Here is an 18729-nt window from a genome sequence, read left to right as displayed (position 1 = left end):
CTTGTTCCTGAAAGCAGGAAATGTAAATAAAATATTGACCTAACATAACTACATGGATTTAGCAATATTTTCAAAACTCGTTTTTAAAAATCTTACTGTGTTTGAAAGTATGATTTAAAAATGCAAAACCAACAAGGGCAAATAGCTACAAGTATTTTTTTTCATTTAAGTCTCCTCCAGAGGACCACCAATGAAAAGGGTCCCCCAGGGCGTGCAAATGGACACCACCGAAAAGGCCCGTTCCTTCAGGGCCAATGCGAAGTGGGGGAATGGGTGGAAGAGGAAGTGGCTCAAGAGGTAGAACTATTCCACTAAATTACATATGAGTTTTTCCAATCTCGTCGGTGTTGGAAAAAGTGTGACCCAAGGTTTTTCTCCCTAGGACCTCCTTCACGTGAGAGAGATAGTTATGGTTCACCTCCATCTCGCAGAGATATGATGCCATCCAGAAAGATGACTATATACCAAGAGAGGATTATACTACAACAGCAGAGACAGGTGAGATCTTTCTTCCCCGTTCTGGGGGCACAGATAGAGGTGAAGGAAAGGCATGGGTTTGCATTAAGTTAAAGTATCATTTTGCAACAAATAGCGATTCTTAATGTATTTACCATGCAAAGACAAAGCATTTGCAATCATCTGAACTGTAGGAGTAGTTTGTGTGCTCCTTGCAAAAGCTTAATTTTTCAGTGAGGTCTGGGGATTTCAGCTTGCCTTTGCATGGTCCAGGAACACCTGACTGCATAATCAACTAAATTGCATGCAAACAGTTTGCTTATTAGCAGTACTGTGAATTATTAGTTCAGCTTACTATTGTGTTCGGATGTTGGTTGCTGAAGTAAATAGATAAGACTACTCTTGCAGCATCTGCTTCCAGTTTTAAGCAGTGATGACTTCACTGGCAATGATTATCAAAGCTGATATAGCCATCTTTCCTCTAAGAAGTTCTGAGCTTTGCATAGCTGGACTTTCATTTTCTTTCAACACATCTAACAGGGGCTCTTGTTGCAAACTAATTTTGAATGCTGTAAAATAATGGTTATTTGTAACTTTTAGCTATTTCTTGCATATTGCGCTTATCTGCTGGAGAAATAATCAATCCATGTGCATTCTTGTCAGGCTGGTTACGAGAAATTGTTTGGATACATTGGGTACTGTGACTAACTACCCATTATGCAGTTGACGGGGGTTCTTTATATAAAAAAAATTTAAATCTGCTTTATACAAGTGATTTGTTTTTAAAACGAATATTAATTAACTGACCATCGATTCATTGAGTGGGTAGAAGTCAGTAGTTGTGTGATTGAATCTATTCTAGAGTCTTCTGCACATAGAGAAATGCCAAGAGGAGACAATGAAAGGTTTAGGTTGAGAGCAAATGGAGAACTTGTTCCAGTGACTGAAGGGTCAATGACTAGATGGCACGGTGTAAGCTGATTGACAAAGAACAGAGGTTGACATGAAAAAGCCCTCTTTATACATGAGTGGTTGAAATTGGATGAACTACCTGGTGGCACACTTGATACCCACTTCAGTAGCCTTGAGTAATTGGATAACTGAGGGAGAAAAAATTATGCAGCTCCTGGAGTAAAGAGCAAGACCATGATACTCGCTGTTATAAGACTCGAATGGTTTCATTTTACTGTTCTATGGTTGAAGGGGTGGGGCTGTTGAAGGGAAGAGAAGCCATTATAATGACTTTAGTAAGAGTCTTACAACACCCAGGTTAAAGTCCCAACAGGTTTGTTTCAAACACGAGCTTCGGAGCACTGCTCCTTCCTCAGGTGAATGGAGAGGAACGTTCCAGAAACATTTATATAAACGAAGTCAGAGATGCCAGGCAATGCTTGGAATGCGAACATTTGTAATCAAATCATTACAGATCCAGAGATAGGGAGTGATCCCAGGTTCAAGAGGTGTGAATTGTCTCGAACCAGGACAGTTGGTAGAATTTTGCCAGTCCAGGCCAGATGGTGGGGGGGTGAATGTAATGCGACATGAATCCAAGATATCCACCTAATGACTTTAGATAGCATTGAAACCAGCTTTTCTAGAAATGTCCAGTGGATCATGCACATTGACATTTCTATTTGTTGATCACCACCAGTATCTGAGATTGGGGGGAGGGGGGCTTTCAAGTCTTGTGTACTTATCTTGGCTCCATTATTAGATTAGCTCATGAGTAAATCGTCCATCTTTTGTGCTGGCTTCTTCCTAATATCAACTAATCTCACGGCTCTCTTTTTTTTATAAATTTAGATTACCCATTTTTTTCCAATTAAGGGGCAATTTTAGTGTGGCCAATCCACCTAATCTGCACATTTTGGGTTGTGGGGGCGCAGCCCACGCAGACACTGGGAGAATGTGCAAACTCCCACACGGACAGTGACCCAGAGCCGGGATTTAACCTGGGGACCTCAGCGCTGTGAGGCAGTTGTGCTAACCACTAGGCCACCGTGCTGCCCATCTCACGGCTTTCTACTCCCTGTTTGGATTGGATTGGATTGTTTATTGTCACGTGTACCGAGGTACAGTGAAAAGTATTTTCTGCAAGCAGCTAACAGATCATTCAGTACATAGGAAGAAAAGGGAATTAAACAGAATTCAAGAAATGCACACCCCCCACCATCTGTTGTAGTTTGAATTATTTTGCCTTCATAAATGCAAAGTCCTTGCCCTCAACTGCTGCTGTGACGTGGCACTAAAGCATTCTCTTTAAACTCATGAAGACATGTTTTTGAAGTTTTAATTATTTGACCTAGAGAGCTTGATTTCTTAGACTTTTGGACTGGCAGTGTTTTTGCAGCCTCTATATTTCTCTTTCATCCATTACATGCTAGGAATTCCCTTCTAATGGTCATCTTTTACCTTGCAGTTATTCTAGCAGAGATTATCCAAGCTCTAGAGATACAAGAGATTATGGTCCACCACCAAGGGACTCTTACAGTTCTCGTGACTATTCTCACTCTGGACGTGATGATTATGGATCTCGAGGATATAGGTAGGGGCTGGTTTTGAATCGGCAATTTGTGAAACCAACTGACAGTATTATTGTAAAACATTTAAAATAGATTATTTTTATTTCAGTGATCGAGATGGATATGGTGGACGTGAGCCACGTGACTATTACAACGATCGCCCAAGTGGTGGTTCCTACAGAGATTCCTATGATGGCTACGGTAAGATGGCAACTCATTGCGTAGTGCCAGTTATTATATAAAATTGTAGAAATAATTACATTTCTGACTTGACAAGTGTAAAAGGGGTGTAATTGTAGTAATTTGGGTGGTTTTGTCTTGCATAAACTGTTCAGTGAAATGTCTTTTGAACCTCAAGCAGTTTATCTCTACAGTGATAAAACCCAGTTCAAAGCAAATGACAGTTGAAATCCACAGCAAAACAAGTGAACTTCAAAAAGAGTACAAGCTTGCTGACGAGCAATATCCGTCAAACAAAATGCCTAGCCACTTAAGAAAATGCATATTCAACTTTATAATCAAATAAATTCAGTAACATGAGCACACCAAAACCTAAAGGCTGGAAATATTTCTGCATAACCTCCCCATTCGTTGCTGGAAGAATGACAATGTGAGACACTACCAAAATGAGTTAAGTCTTGCATTTCAAAAACTTCATTCCTTTGTCAAATGATCCCCAGTGATGGGAGCATCTCATTGCTGCATCTCTCAATGTTGCAAGTGCAATCCGTTTTTTAAAATGCAAATTTCAACAAAGCTGCAGTAAGTGAGTAGATCTTATAAAATGTAAGGAATATTTCAAACGTTTCCATATGACCTCACCATTGACCCTGCAGGTAACTCGCGTGGCGCTCCACCTGCACGAGGGCCCCCACCATCTTACAGTGGAAGTGGTCGTTACGATGACTACAGCACCAGCTCTCGGGATGGATATGGTGGAGGCCGTGATAACTACAGAAGTGAAAGTTACTCAAGTAGTCGCAATGATCGTGTTGGTAGGCAAGATAGAGGCCCAGCTCTTCCAATGGAAAGAGGTTATCCTCCGCGCGACTCGTACAACAGCTCGAGCCGTGGAGGAAATCGTGGATCAGGGCGAGGTGGAAACCGCTACGACAGGGGCAGTGGCCGAAGCAGATACTAAAACTGAACTTGATGTAACCATGGACCAAAAAAAAGCCCTTGCTCTTAGTGCTGTTCTTCCTTACTGAAACACAACAGGCAAATTGAGGTGAAAGGACTGTCAAGTGCTTTCCATGCAAGCAGATTTTGAAATTGAAATTTTGGTTTGCTGTTTCATTGTTGGTTTCTTGTTTTTTTTAAAAAAGTCAGTTTGTACATTCTAGTGGGAATGGTGCAGAGACTGGTTAAACATGAAAAAAAAAGTTAATGTTATAACAGTGCTACTGTCTGTGGCTTTTTCCATACATAAATATGGATATATAGATCTAGATCTTGCTTTGTTGCACCAGTGCTGTTGTGAAATAAAGACTGAAACTTTTTTCAGTGAAACATGTTTGTTTTTTAACCGAACTCCTGGGTGGGAAATACAAACGCAAAATATATTAACCTGGTTTTTGCAAATGGGAAGGAGAAATGTCCGTACAACTGAATTCAGAAAACAGCAAGCAGTGGCGATGAACCATTCATTAACTGCCCAATGAAACGTTGCAATTTCAAAATATACCAGTTATATTTCAGTCTCCTACAGTTCCAGATCAACATTCAACCTCAAAAGCTCCAGTCACAGCTGACTCTGAAGCAAGCTGGTTTTTTAAAAAAAAAAATCAAATCGTCAGCAGTGAGTATCTTTAAAAGTGATTTGTTTTTAAGTTCTGGCTTAAAATGGATACAAATCTTAAATTTCCCAAATGTCGTTAAACACTTTTATGACTCAATTTTCTGCAAGTGTAGTGTCTCACCTAAAAAGGAATTTGCTATGGTTTTAAGAATTGAGCATCAAGACCTGCAATGGCCTATCACTGTTCAAAAGCTGGAGACTTAGGAAAGACAGTTGAATCTAGGACATTCTCAGCCGATTCAAAGGGCCATTTTATTGTGAAAAGAGCATCTCCGGTAAGCAACGCAAACCTTATTTTATGTTACCTACTAAATGAAACCTGTGGTTACATAAGGAAGCACATCGTTCACCAATTATAACTCCATGTTGAATTTAAACAAAAAGTGGAATTATGTAGGTAATCAACAAACCATTTTAAGATACCTACTAAATGAAACCCGATTACATAAGGAAGCACATCGTTCACGAAACATAACTCCACGTTCAGTTTAAACAAAACGGAATTGTGTAGGTGAGCAGCGAGATCCTTTAAGTCACCTACTAAATGAAACCTGTTTCCATAAGGAAGCCCATCGATCACCAAATATAGCAATTCTCCTGTTCGATTTTAAATGAAACGGAGTTCTGTATGGTATCGCAAAACTCAGAACCAGCAAAGCAAATATTCTGAACCACGTTGGACAAATATTCTGCAGCATCAGTGGACTGGATGGCCCATGGAAAGTGTAAATTGTGATTTGTCACTCATTTCTAAAGTCTACATTTTAATGCAGAAGTAATTGAATTGTAGCACATTAGTATTGCAATGGATTTATCATACAACCTAAACTAATAGTATTATTTTTTTACAGGGTGAGGATATAGAGTAAACACTTGTGGAAATATTGGTATGTGAAATTCTATGCCAGTTGGAGGTTGGTGCCTTCAAGATATGAAAAACAGATCACAGCTAACCAGGTACTTGGCAATCATTTTATATCATTACTTGTTCACAAATCTATGCACTCTTAATTTTTTTTGCCAGTTCAGTTGAGCTTGCTAGGTTAGTCTTAAAGAATGGAAAACCCTATCAATTAAGATACAGATATTTGATTTGGACAGTTCTGGAGCAGGGCACCGTTTGTTTTTTAAATTGTAATTTTTCTGCTGCTTACCATTTGGCAGGAGAGGAGAATGCTGAAAAGTACAGAGCTATTTGCAATACGCGAGTCCCCCATTATTTTGTTGCGAGGAATTTGGAATCTTTGGAAGGTGCTTGATAATGTTCAGTCTTTAATCTCCATGTAGGTTACGTGTTTTTATTGTGTTTGACTATGTAGAAACTGGGGCATTGGCTAGTGAATAAATTGGCCACCATGAGGGAATTTTTAAATTAGTGTTCTGTAGGACTAGAAATCAGCAAATGTGTAATATACAAATTGATATATGAAAAACATCAAACTGAACACTGACAATTAGAACATGGTGGGATAAGTTTTAATCCTTAAGAATGAACTTGAGTCAAAAAGAGAATAAATGCATTGGCGCAGGAACGCCCAGAAAAAATGCATTGGCGCAGGAACACCCAGAAAAAATGCACTGGCACAGGAACGCCCAGATGCAGGACTGCACAGAATAAGGACGCTGGCGCAGGACTGCCCAGAATAAGGACGCGGGCGATGGGATTCTCTGGTTCTGTTGGCAGCACAGCTCCACATAGGTTTCCCAGCGCGTGGGGTGGCTTCAATGGGACTTCCTGCTGCCAGTGGAAAGTGTGCTGCCTCCTGCTGCTGCAAAACATGTGGCTGGGAGGCTGGAGAAACTCACCCATAATGTGTGCAGTAGTAATAGTCAAAATTTTCTTTTCCTGAAAGTGCCCAATCTGTTTGGTGCTGAAATCATTGAACACCTTTGCTTCCACCCTCCATAGGCACTGTTTCAGATCATTCTCAGTGTATAGCCTGTCCAGAAGAACTGCTCGTCCTTGTCCAGTTAGCTATGGGGCACATTTACTTGACAACCTCTCTATACATGTTATACTCGCGTATACTTCTTATCAAATCTCATTGGAAATTCCTTTTTCCCAGGGAGAACAACCCCATCTTATCTAACCCAACTTTGTAGTTAACATCCCTCAACACCAGAACCATTCTGGTAAATCCACTCTTGCACCCTCAGGAACCCTGCAGAGTGGTCACCAGAACAGGATGCAATACTCTAGTTGTGACCTAATCAGCTATAAATGGTCAGCATAACTTCCCTTCAGTGCCTCTACTCCTGAAGCCCAAGATCCTGTATGCTCTGCTAATTGTGTTCTCCATATATCCTGCCACCTTCAAAGAAAGCACTTGCCTCTCCCTAACCCTCTTGCGAAATTGCCTCATACGTATGAAATTCCACCTGCCATTTATCTGCCCATTCTGCTAGTCTATCGACTTATTACAGTTAGAATGAGGTGAGTTCATAATGGGCAACAAAGATGGCAGACAGGGTTGAATAATTATTTTGGACCTGTCTTCAACAAGGAGGCACAAATAACCTTCTGGAAATAATAGGTAATGAAGGGTCTAGCACGAAGAAGGAAATAGAGGAGGGAAATCCTTGTTCGTCAGGAAATTGTATCGGGCAAATTGATGGGATTAATACCCAATAGTGAAAAGTCCCCAGGGCCTGATTATCTGTATCCCAAAGTACTTGAGGAAGTGGCCCTAGAAATAGTGGATGCATTGGTGATTGTTTTCCAGCATTCTATAGACTCGAAGAGTTCCAATGGATTGGAGGGTAGCTATTGTAACCCCACTTTTTTTTTAAAAAGGAGGGAGAGAGAAAACGAGGAATTATAGAATAGAATTATAAAATAGAACCTGACATCAGTGGTGGGGGAAATGCTGGAGTCAATTATTAAGGATGAAGTTACTGAGCATTTGGAAAGTGACGTCAGAATCGGTCCAAGTCGGCATGGATTCACTAAAAGGAATCATGCTTGACAAATCTTGTGGAATTTTTTGAGGATGTGACCAGCAGAGTGGACAAGGGTGAACCAGTGGATATTGTGTATCTGGACTTTCAAAAGGCTTTTGACAAGTTCCCCCACGAGAATAGTGAGCAAAAGTAAAGCTTAAGGTATTGGGGTAATGCATTGACGTGGATAGAGAATTGGTTGACAGACAGGGAGCAGAGTGGGAATAAACGGGTCCTTTTCAGAGTGGTAGACAATGGCTAGTGGGGTACTGCAGGGTTCAGTGCCGGGACCCCAACTGTTCACAATATACATTAATGATTTGGACGGAGGAATTGCATGCAATATCTCCAAATATGCAGGTGACACTAAAGTTGGTGGCAGTGTGCGCTGTGAGGCGGCTGCAGGGTGACTTGGACAGTCTGGAGGAGTGGGCAAATACAATATTATGGGGTAAATGTTTGGTTATCCACTTTGTGGCAAACACAGGAAGGCAAATCATTAATCTGAATGGTGGCAGTTTAGGAAAAGAGGAAGTGCAACGAGATCTGGGTGTCATGGTGGAACAGTCGCTGAAGATTGGCATGCAGGTATAGCAGGTGGTGAGGAAAGCTAATGACATGCTGGCCTTCATAGCAACTGGATTTGAGTATAGGAGAAGGGAGGTCTTGCTGCAGTTATATAGTGCCTTGGTGACCACACCTTAACTATTGTGCAATTTTGGTCCCCTAGTTTGAGGAAGGTTCTTGCTATTATCAAAATAAGGGGAAGTAGATTTAGGACTGAGTTTAGGAGGAACTTCTTCACCCAAAGGGTTGTGAATCTATGGAATTCCTTGCCCAGTGAAGCAGTTGAGGCTCCTTCATTACATGTTTTTAAGGTAAAGATAGATAGTTTTTTGAAGAATAAAGGGATTAAGGGTTATGGTGTTCGGGCCGGAAAGTGGAGCTGAGTCCACAAAAGATCAGCCATGATCTCATTGAATGGCGGAGCAGACTCGAGGGGCCAGATGGCCGACTCCTGCTCCTAGTTCTTATGTTTTTATTGAGGGTGTCCAGCGAAGTTTCACCAGACTAATTCCTGTGGTAGCAGGACTGAAGTATGAAGAAAGACTGGATCGACTGGGCTTGTACTCACGAGTTCAGAAGAATGAGAGGGAATCTCATAGAAACATAAAATCCTGATGGGACTGAACAGGCTAGATGCGGGAAGATGGTTCCCGATGTTTGGAACATCCAGAACTAGGGGTCACAGCCTAAGAACAAAGGGTAAGCCATTCGGGACTGAGATGAGGAAGAACTTCTTCTCTCTGAGAGTTGTGAACTTGTGGAATTCTCTCCCACAGAAAGCTGTTGGAACCAGTTTGTTGGATATATTCAAGAGGGAGCTGGACATGGCCCTTGTGGCTAAAATTATCAAGGGTACGGAGAGAAAGCAGGAGTGGGAAACTGAATTTGCATGATCAGCCATGATCATATTGAATGTGGTGCAGGCTCGAAGGGCCAAATGACCTACTCTTGCACCTATTTTCAATGTTTGTTAGTCAATTGGTACCATTCTCTATTTGTCACATCTGCAAGATTGGTATTATTGGTGAATCTTAATTCCAATGTCCAAGTCAGTCGTGTACATCCTCTAGTCTGAAAAATATTGATTTCCCATGATTTGCTGTTTTCTGTCGATTTGGGTCGGGTTACTGCTGAGACTGACCACCCTCTACGCCTCCGCCAGGAAATCGAGAAAAGGCTGCCACCGCCGGAAGAACTCTTGTACCGATCCCCTCGGGGCAGACTTAACCTTTTCCAGCCTGATGAACCTGGCCATGTCATTGATCCAGGCCTCCGGGCTCGGGGGCTTCGCGTCCCTCCACTGTAAGAGAATCCTACGCCGGGCTACTAGAGACGCAAAGGCCAGGGTACCGGCCTCTCTCACCTCCTGCACTCCCGGCTGCGATGCTACCCCAAAGATCGCGACCACCCTGGACAAAGTCCCCGCCACCCCCTTCCAAAACCCCTCCAACGCCGGACATGCCCAAGACATGTGGGTGTGGTTCGCCGGGCCTCCCGAACACCACCTACACCTGTCGTCCTCCTTTCTCTCTCTCTCTTCCCCCACCCCCACTAAGAACCGGCTCATCCTGGCCCCAGTCATGTGCGCCCTATGCAGCACCTACAGCTGAATTAAGCTGAGCCGTGCGCAAGAGGACGAGTTCACCCTCACCAGGGCATCCGCCCACGTCCCATCATCAATCTCTTCCCCTAGCTCCTCCTCCCACTTCGCTTTCAGCTCCTCCACCGAGGCCTCCTCCTCTTCCTGCATCATCTGATAAATCGCCGAGATCCTCCCCTCGCCGACCCACCTTCCCGAGAGCACCCTATCCTGCACCCCCCTAGGCGGCGGCAGCAGCGGGAACTCCGCCACCTGCCACTTAACAAACACCCTAATCTGCATATACCTGAAAGCATTCCCAGGGGGGAGGCCCCACTTCCCCTCCATCTCCTCTAAAGTCGCAAATTTCACGTCGAGGAAAAGGTCCCCCTGATGCCTGCCCTATGCCAACTCAAAAAACCACCATCCATTCTCTCTGGTGCAAATCGGTGATTGCCCCATATCCGGGCCCATACTGAGGCCTTCACTCCCCCCCCCCCCCCCCCCCCCCCCCCCCCCCTGTGCTGCCTCCACTGCCCCCAAACTTTGAGGGACGCCACCACTACCGGACTTGTGGAATATCTTGCCGGGGGGAGTGGAAGCGGGGCCGTCACCAGTGCCTCCAAACTCGTACCCACACAGGACGCCACCTCCAACCTCTTCCATATGGCACCCTCCCCCTCCATCACCCATCTGCGAATCATTGCCACATTCGCAGCCCAGTAATACCCATACAGGTTGGGCAGCGCAAACTGCCTGCCTCCCTTCTCGCTCCAGGAATACCCTCCTCAATCTCAGGATTTTCCACGCCCATACAAACCCCAGAATACTCTTATTCACCCTCTTGAAAAAAGTCTTCGGAATCAATAGGGGGAGGCACTGGAAAAGAAACAGAAACCTCGGGAGCACCGTCGTCTTAACCGACTGGACCCTGCCCGCCAAAGAGAGTGGCAGCGCGTCCCACCTCCTGAACTCCTCCTCCATCTGTTCCACTAGCCTCAAAGTTTAGCCTGTGCAGGGCTCCCCAGCTCTTAGCTATCTGGACCCCAAGATATCTAAAGCTCTCTGCCCCCTTCAACGGGAGCTCTCCTATCTTCCTCTCCTGGTCCCCCAGGTGCAGCACAAACAGCTCACTTTTCCCCACGTTGAGCTTGCAGCCTGAAAAGTCCCCAGTATCTTTTTTTTAAAATAATTTTTATTGGAATTTTTTTACAGAAAATATAAAATATAACGACAAACTATGAAATGCAACAAAATAACCCATACTAGCTGTAACACCCCCCGGACCGTATCAACGCATGTATCACATCCCCCCAACCCCAATGACAACTTTTTATTGGAATTTTTTACAGAAAATATAAAACATAACGACAAACAATGAAATGCAACACAATAGCCCATACTAGCTATAACACCCCCCAGACTGTATCAACGCATGTATCACATCCACCCCCCCAACCCCAATGAACAACAAGAGAACTTAAAAATAAATTAAATAAACAAACATAGTCATCGTCCGTCCCCTCTCCTCCTCCCTCTTCCCCCCCCCCCCCCGGGTTGCTGCTGCTACTGTCCCTGTGCCCTATCGTTGAGCCAGAAAGTCGAGGAAAGGCATCCTTCCATTGTAGCAAGATCCTTCACCGGGCTACTAGGGACGCAAAGGCCAGCACACCGGCCTCTTTTGCCTCCTGCACTCCTGGCTCCACCTCAACTCCAAAAATCGCGAGTCCCCATCCTGGCTTGACCCTGGATGCCACCCCCTTCCAGAACCCCTCCAGTGCCGGGCATGCCCAGAACATATGGGCATGGTTCGCTGGACTCCCCGAACACCTGGCACACCTGTCTTCACCCCCAAAGAACCTACTCATCCTAGACCCGGACATGTGGGCCCAGTGCAGCACCTTGAATTGGATGAGGCTCAGCCGCGCACACGAGGAGGAAGAATTAACCCTCTCCAGGGCATCAGCCCATGTCCCGTCTTCAATCTGTTCCCCCTCCCACTTAGCTTTCAGCTCCTCTACTGACGCCTCCTGCATAACCTTGTAGATATCAGATATCTTCCTCTCTCCGACCTAGACCCCCGAAAGCACCCTGTCACTCACCCCCCTCGCAGGAAGCGAAGGGAATCCCTCCACCTGCCGCCTAGCAAACGCCTTTACCTGCAGATACCTGAACATGTTCCCCGGGGGAGCCCAAATTTCTCCTCCAACTCCCCCAGGCTCGCAAACCTCCCATCAATAAACAGGTCCCTCAGCTGTCTGATGCCCGCTCTGTGCCAACCCTGAAATCCCCCGTCAATGTTCACCGGGACGATCCTATGGTTCCCCCTTAACGGAGCCTCCATCGAGCCCCCCACTTCTCCCCTGTGTTGCCTCCACTGCCCCCAGATCTTGAGGGTAGCTGCCACCACCGGACTCGTGGGAGGGAGCGGCCACGGCGCCGTTACCAAGGCCCCCAGGCATGTAACTCCACAGGACGCCCCCTCTGTTTCCATGCTGCCCCCTCCTCCCCAAGTATCTTCAACACTTCTGGCACCCCCCCCCCGGGCCGGATCCGCGATGTACACCGACAACCGGTGCTCTCTTTCTCTCTCTTTCCCCCCGCCCCCCCGCGCACAATCCCCCTCCAGTTCTTCGAATCCCTCAGCGCCATAGCCAAGGCCTCAATCGCTAATGCGAAGAGCAGGGGAGACGAGGGGCACCCCTGCCTCGTCCCCTGGGAAAGCCGAAAGTCCTCCGACCTCCCATTCGTCACCGCACTCTCCACCAGGGAGCTATACAGGAACCTCACCCAGCTGATGAATCCCTCACCAAACCCAAACCTCCTCAGCACTTCCCACAGGTAGCTCCACTCCACCCTATCAAAAGCTTTCTCCGCATCCATCGATGCTACTATTTCCGCCTCCCCAGCCGCCGACGCCATCATCATAACATTAAGAAGCCGCCGTACATTGACATTTAGCTGCTTCCCCTTCACAAACCCCGTTTGGTGGTTCTGCATAACCATCGGGACCACATCTTCCACCCTCCTGGACAGTATCTTAGCCAACAACTTTGCATCCACGTTGAGGAGCAAAATCGGCCTGTAAGACACACACTGGAGGGGGTCCTTGTCCCGCTTCAGGATCAGTGAAACTATTGCTGTAGACATCGCCGGGGGCAGACCCCGCCCCCCCCCCCCTCCCTCACCTCATTCACGGCTGTCTGCTGACATTTAACACCAAGTGATCCAGAGTCTTACTTTTAACGTCCTCCCTAGCTCCTGAACATGTAGCCATTGAAGTTCGATCTGCACCCTCAATTTTATCGACATACTAGAATTTTCGGCTCTTGATGCAGAAGATTCTGCACCCTCCCTCCCTTTCCTTATGACCAGGGAGGCAGTGCAGGACGTGATAACAGATTTGCCTATCTGGAATCTTCTATAACATCTGCATTTCTAACGACCTTGGTTTCTGCCCTAGGTTATGTAGGAAAATTTATGTTTTTATTTTACTTTTATAACTGCTCTGTCCCTACCAGTCTCGCTCAGCTTGCTCTCCTGGTCTGAGTTTGGGCAATGTGTGAAGTTCTACAATTTGGTAGGAAGATGGAGAAGCAGAATGGTCTTTTAAACCTGAGACTAGTTTTTGTTTGTGTGATTTGGGTCTCCTTTACATGAATCAAAACATGCAAATGCCACAAGCATTTAGGAAGAAGGTAAATGGTATTTTAGTCTTTATTGCAAAGGATTAGTGTACGCCAGCCTTAATGCAGTAACATAGGGCTTCAGTGAAGACCGTACCTAGAGTACTGTGTACAGCTTTAGTCTCTGCATCCACTAGATTGGTTTTTAAGGATGAGTAGAATGGGCCTGTATTGCCTAATACTCCCAAGGGCTGGCCATTTTGAACTATGGAATGTCTTCCCTCTGAATCTTTGGAATGATCTACCCCAGACAATGCTGGATTCAGAACAATAGATCTTTGAATAGTAAGGGAATTATCGGGATAGAGGCAAGTGGAGTTGATAACCTGACCAAGCTCAAAATGCATCTATTCCAAATTTTGGCTTGAGAATTGCTAACATTGTATCCTCTTCGGGGAAAGATTTAATGTTATGATCAAATTGGTGTTACTTCTGGTCAAGAAAGGTCCCCGAATGGACCCTGCTTCAAGACCATAAAGAATTTTTAGAAAATGTGGAGGGGCAGCCAGTTATCTTTGAATAAGAAACCTTTATTAAACATAAACCCCTGTAACCCAACAAGCCCCCCCCCCCCCCCCCCCCCGCTACTTTGAAAGCAAGTGGTATATGCCACCCAATCTATCTGCTGTGGATTTCTTAATTTCTAGCCCCCCCCCCCCCCCCCCCCCCCCCCAAATAAAATCACTTGATGGTTTCCAAATTCCATTCCAAGAAACGCTAATCTTTCAAATGCTTTCCCTCAGCTGCTTACATCAAGGATCTACCACCCAGGGATTCCACACTTTTCAAACCAGGCTTTCTCCGGTGTTTTAGCAAAGATCTGGTCTCAGTATTTGCCTTGAATTGCCACATGCATCCAGACTTCAACACAAATTTTTGGTGCTCAGTCCCCAAAAGCACACTGCTGTTCCAAAGACTGTCAGCCTTGATTGCTTCAGATTTGTGGCTTTTCCCGAGCCAACCTCTTCAGCTCTGCTCTTCCCCGATCTGACTTTAACTTCAACAAACAATACAGTAGTCCCCCTTTATAACGCGGGTGTTGGGGTCCAAGACAGCCACTCGCGTTGTATCCGAGCCGCGGATATCCATGATGGGGGTTTTAAATTTATTTAAAAATCTATGCTAGCACTTCCCATTGTGAGTCTACGGGGGGAGGGGGGAGAGGTCAGACCCCCGTAGACTCACAATGGGAAGCGCTAGCATAGATTTTTAAATAAATTTAAAACCCCCATCGTGGATCCAATTAAAACAGTGTCAATTTCAGCGGCCGGAGAGGGAAGCTGCTCTCACTGAAACAATCAGCCGGCCGCTGAAATTGACAATGCCCACTGCTCTCTCCCTCCAATCCAACTTTTAAGTTTTAATGTTTCTGATTGGAGGGAGAGAGCAGCCGGCAGTGTCAATTTCAGCGGACGGCTCACTTTGATCCAGAGAGGGAAGCTGCTCTCTCACTGAAGCAATCAGCCGGCCGCTGAAATTGACACTGCCCGCTGCTCTCTCCCTCCAATCAGAAACATTAAAACTTAAAAGTTGGATTGGAGGGAGAGAGCAGTGGGCAGTGTCAATTTCAGCGGCCGGCTGATTGCTTCAGTGAGAGCAGCTTCCCTCTCCGGATCAAAGTGAGCCGGCCGCTGAAATTGACACAACTGACATTTGGGGTCCATAAGCCCCCCCGCGGTATATCGCGAACCGCGGTATTGCGGAGCGCGGTATAACGGGGGACGACTGTAGTCTCTTCCACTTGCAGTTCATCTTTGTTCCTTTTGACTTCAATCTTCTTGGAAACTTCCTGATTCCCTAGTTTCTCAAACTTTCTCTGGGCTTGCTTTCCTGCCCAAATACTCCATGGAATGGCTTCTCTGCTTCTAGCAGATTTTATTTCCAATTGCCTTTGGGTTCCGTAAAACACACAGAAACATTGTTTCTTAAAAGTGGGCCCTGGTTGCTATGCAACAACTTTCTCCAAGTTAGTGTTTACTTTTCCCTAAACACCATGCAATAGAAACAGTTGGGGGTGAACCAAAAAACCCCGTGCATGCCAACACCTTTGTTTAACATGAATAACATTACAAAAATAAAATGTAATTTCATACATATCTATCCAATTGTGACCTGCTGTGGTTTCTCTTTTCCTCCCACAATGTTACCCTTGTCCACCAAAGGTAGATCCTTGGGGGTCCTCTTCCTATTTCTGATCCATATGCTGACCTTGCCAACTCTCCCACTGTTTCAATTATCCGTCTGCTTATCTGACAGTATTGAATGATGCAGAAAATTTCTTCCTGTAACATTGTCCCTATCTTGGCTCTTGAGACCCTCATCCATGCCTTAATTGACTGCACCAATGCAGTTTTTGCTGCTCTGTGTTCTCTTTCTCGTGTGAGGCATCCATACCCTGCTTTAGCACAGGGCTAAAGAGCTGGCTTTTGAAGAAGACCAAGGCAGGCCAGTAGCATGGTTCAATTCCTGTATCAGCCTCCCCGAACAGGTGCCGGAATGTGGCGACTAGGGTAACTTCCACTTGACATTTCACAGTACCTTCATTTGAAGCCTACTTGTGACAATAAGCGATTTTCATTTCATTTTTCTTTTCATTTCATTGTGCCTTGCCCTGTTCCCCATCATCCCTGTGTTCGCTGACTTGTGTTGGTTCCCACTTGAGCACATTTTTAAAATTTTAAATTCTTACCCTTTATAATCTTTATTATTGTCACAAGTAGGCTTGCATTAACACTGCAGTGACGTTGCTGTGAAAATCCCCTAGTCGCCACATTCCGACGCCTGTTCGGGTACACAGAATTCCGAATGTCCAAATCACCTAACATCATGCCTTTCGGGACTTGTGGGAGGAAACCCACGCAGACATGGGGAGAATGTGCAGACTCCGCACAGACAGTGATCCAGACCAGGAATCGAACCTGGGACCCTGGCGCTATGAAGCAACAGTGCTACCATGCTGCCCGTAAGTCCTCGGTGGCTTTCCACGTCTGTACAATCTTCTCCAACCTGCCAAGATACCTGCACTCTAATGTTGGTCTTTTATGCACCCCTGATTTTGATTCCACTCATGGTGGCCGTGAAGTGCCTCTGAATGTTTCATTATATTAAGGTGCTATATAAATACAAGTTGTGTATTAGTTTCAAATATATTGAGGATATTGAAAAGCTGGTGGAATGGGCAAATGAAATTGAATACATTTTGCACGTTGAGCCTGTTCTGCTCATCAGTTGGATCATGTCTTACACCATACTCCCCCATGTACCTGCTTCCCCCCCCCCCCCCCAATACCCTTGATTCTATTACATAATATAATCGAGATGTCATGGACACAGCACCTACAGTGATTTGGGGTAAGTCATCAAACTAAACAAATTTTCCTCCATGGACGCTACCTGATCTCGAGTGTTCCCAGAATTTTCTGTTTTAATTGAAAAACTTATCTGGAGTAAATATGTAGGTTATGCTAGAAGGATGAGACAAAGTCAGATGGGCGGAGGCCCATTGGGAAATAAACATCCACCTTGACCTGTTTTGTGTTACCTATATTTTTTTTTTAACGGGATTTGAACTGTCTGGATAATTAGAGATCCATTGAGAGCTTTCAGAATGCAGATACATAGCAGCTTGAAGTGGAGTGGCCCTGCCTCTGCTGTTTGGGGATCCAGTGTATGGAGCAGCAAAGCTGGTGCAGCTGTCTTGTAGGGTCTCAACTCCTTTCTGTGCCCTAATACTTGAGATAAAAAGTCAAGTTCTACTCCATTTGTTTGGAAGCTCTGCCCATTTATTTTGTTACCATGCAGCAGAGGGTGAACACCAACACCCTCATGTGCCTGTGGTGGGTGCTGCACAGCTATAAGTGCAACAGCTGGGACAAAGTCGACATGCTGTAATTGGCTTCATTATCACTCAGTGGGAGAAAACCTGGCTGCATTCTGCTGCTACGTCTGGCAGGAAGTTCTGGCTAGCTGTGTGAGCAAATGTTAATCAGTGTTGAGATTGGCTTTGAGTAGCAGTCATAGAAACATAACAAGTAGAAGTAGGAATATGCCATTCAATGTTAGTATGGTTGATCCTCTATCTCCATGCCATGCTCCAGTTCTCTCCTCGTATGTCTTGATGCCTTTGGTGTCTAGAAATTTATTTCCTTAAATATATTGGCCTCTATAGCCTTCTGTCGTAGTGGGTGGGAGCAGTGTTCCTGAGTGGTGTTGTGATGTAAACATGTACCCAATCCATAAAACCTTCACCTAATGAAAGTTGGTGAGTGTGCTGGTAAAGGAGGTGGAAACCATAACACCAGGAGAATTCTGTACTGATTGCGCAGGTTAATGGGATAAGATGAGGATTCCTGCAGGATACTGGGATAAGCTGAGGATTTCTGCAGGGTAATAGGTTGTTGTAATTAATGGAAATGTTTCAAATGCTAGTACTTAAACTAATATTTTTATTGCAGATCAAAATGGCGCCTGGATTGAAATAATGTGGTTATCAAAGAATATGCAAGCAAGCATTGGACCAGCATGTGTGGAATGTACAGCCTTGAATAAAACAGCATAAATGCTCACCTGCTTTTGGGAAAGAAGTGTAGCATAATGGTACTCTGGTCATTTAAGTTTGTTATAGCGCTGAGCATGTTAAAGAACGGGCAATTGAATAAATTAGTCACAACTGCAGTGATAGAACTTGGACTTCTGCTGAACCCATTTTATACACTAGATAGAAAGACTGGAAATAAGCCAGTCCATTATCTAAAATAATTTTTCAGCATTGATCCCAGGGGTCAGGATTGGTCCCCTTGCTTTTTCCGATAGATTAATGACTTTGACCTAGGTGTACAGGGTTCAGTTTCAAAATGTACAGATTTCAAACTCTAGCATTGTGAACAGAACTTTAAAAGGACAGACACCAGTTGATGTAGTGAGTGAATAGGTGGCAGGTGACGTTCAATGAGGAGAAATGTGAAGTGATTTGTGTTGGTAGTAAGAATGCAGAAAGACTAAACTAAAGGGTATAATTCTAGGAAATCGGCACGGTAATTAGCTCTGCTGCCTCATGGCGGCAAGGACCTGGGTTTGATCCTGGGTCACTGTCCATGTGGTGTTTGCACGTTCTCTGTGTCTGCATGGGTCCCTCCCCCATAACAAGGTGTGCTGGGTAGGTGGATTGGCCATGCTAAATTG

General features: G+C 45.0%; 1 protein-coding gene and 1 non-coding gene across 2 annotated transcripts; both read left to right on the top strand.

Annotated features, from left to right (window-relative positions):
• The first annotated feature begins 60 nt into the window (after positions 1–60).
• On the top strand, positions 61–4487 carry LOC119952096 (RNA-binding motif protein, X chromosome-like). Its single transcript, XM_038775648.1, is given in 6 exon segments — positions 61–297; positions 383–461; positions 463–498; positions 2876–3001; positions 3088–3179; positions 3815–4487. Coding segments are annotated over 6 exon segments (681 nt in total). The 5' UTR covers positions 61–254; the 3' UTR covers positions 4120–4487.
• Positions 884–955, top strand: LOC119952520. The gene has a single exon (XR_005457885.1). It is a non-coding gene; the product is annotated as a small nucleolar RNA SNORD61 (small nucleolar RNA).
• Positions 4488–18729: the final 14242 nt, after the last annotated feature.

Source organism: Scyliorhinus canicula, chromosome 17 (assembly GCF_902713615.1).
Source record: "Scyliorhinus canicula chromosome 17, sScyCan1.1, whole genome shotgun sequence".
In the NCBI taxonomy this organism is placed as follows: domain Eukaryota; kingdom Metazoa; phylum Chordata; class Chondrichthyes; order Carcharhiniformes; family Scyliorhinidae; genus Scyliorhinus; species Scyliorhinus canicula.
This window is presented reverse-complemented; position numbering and strand designations above follow the sequence as displayed.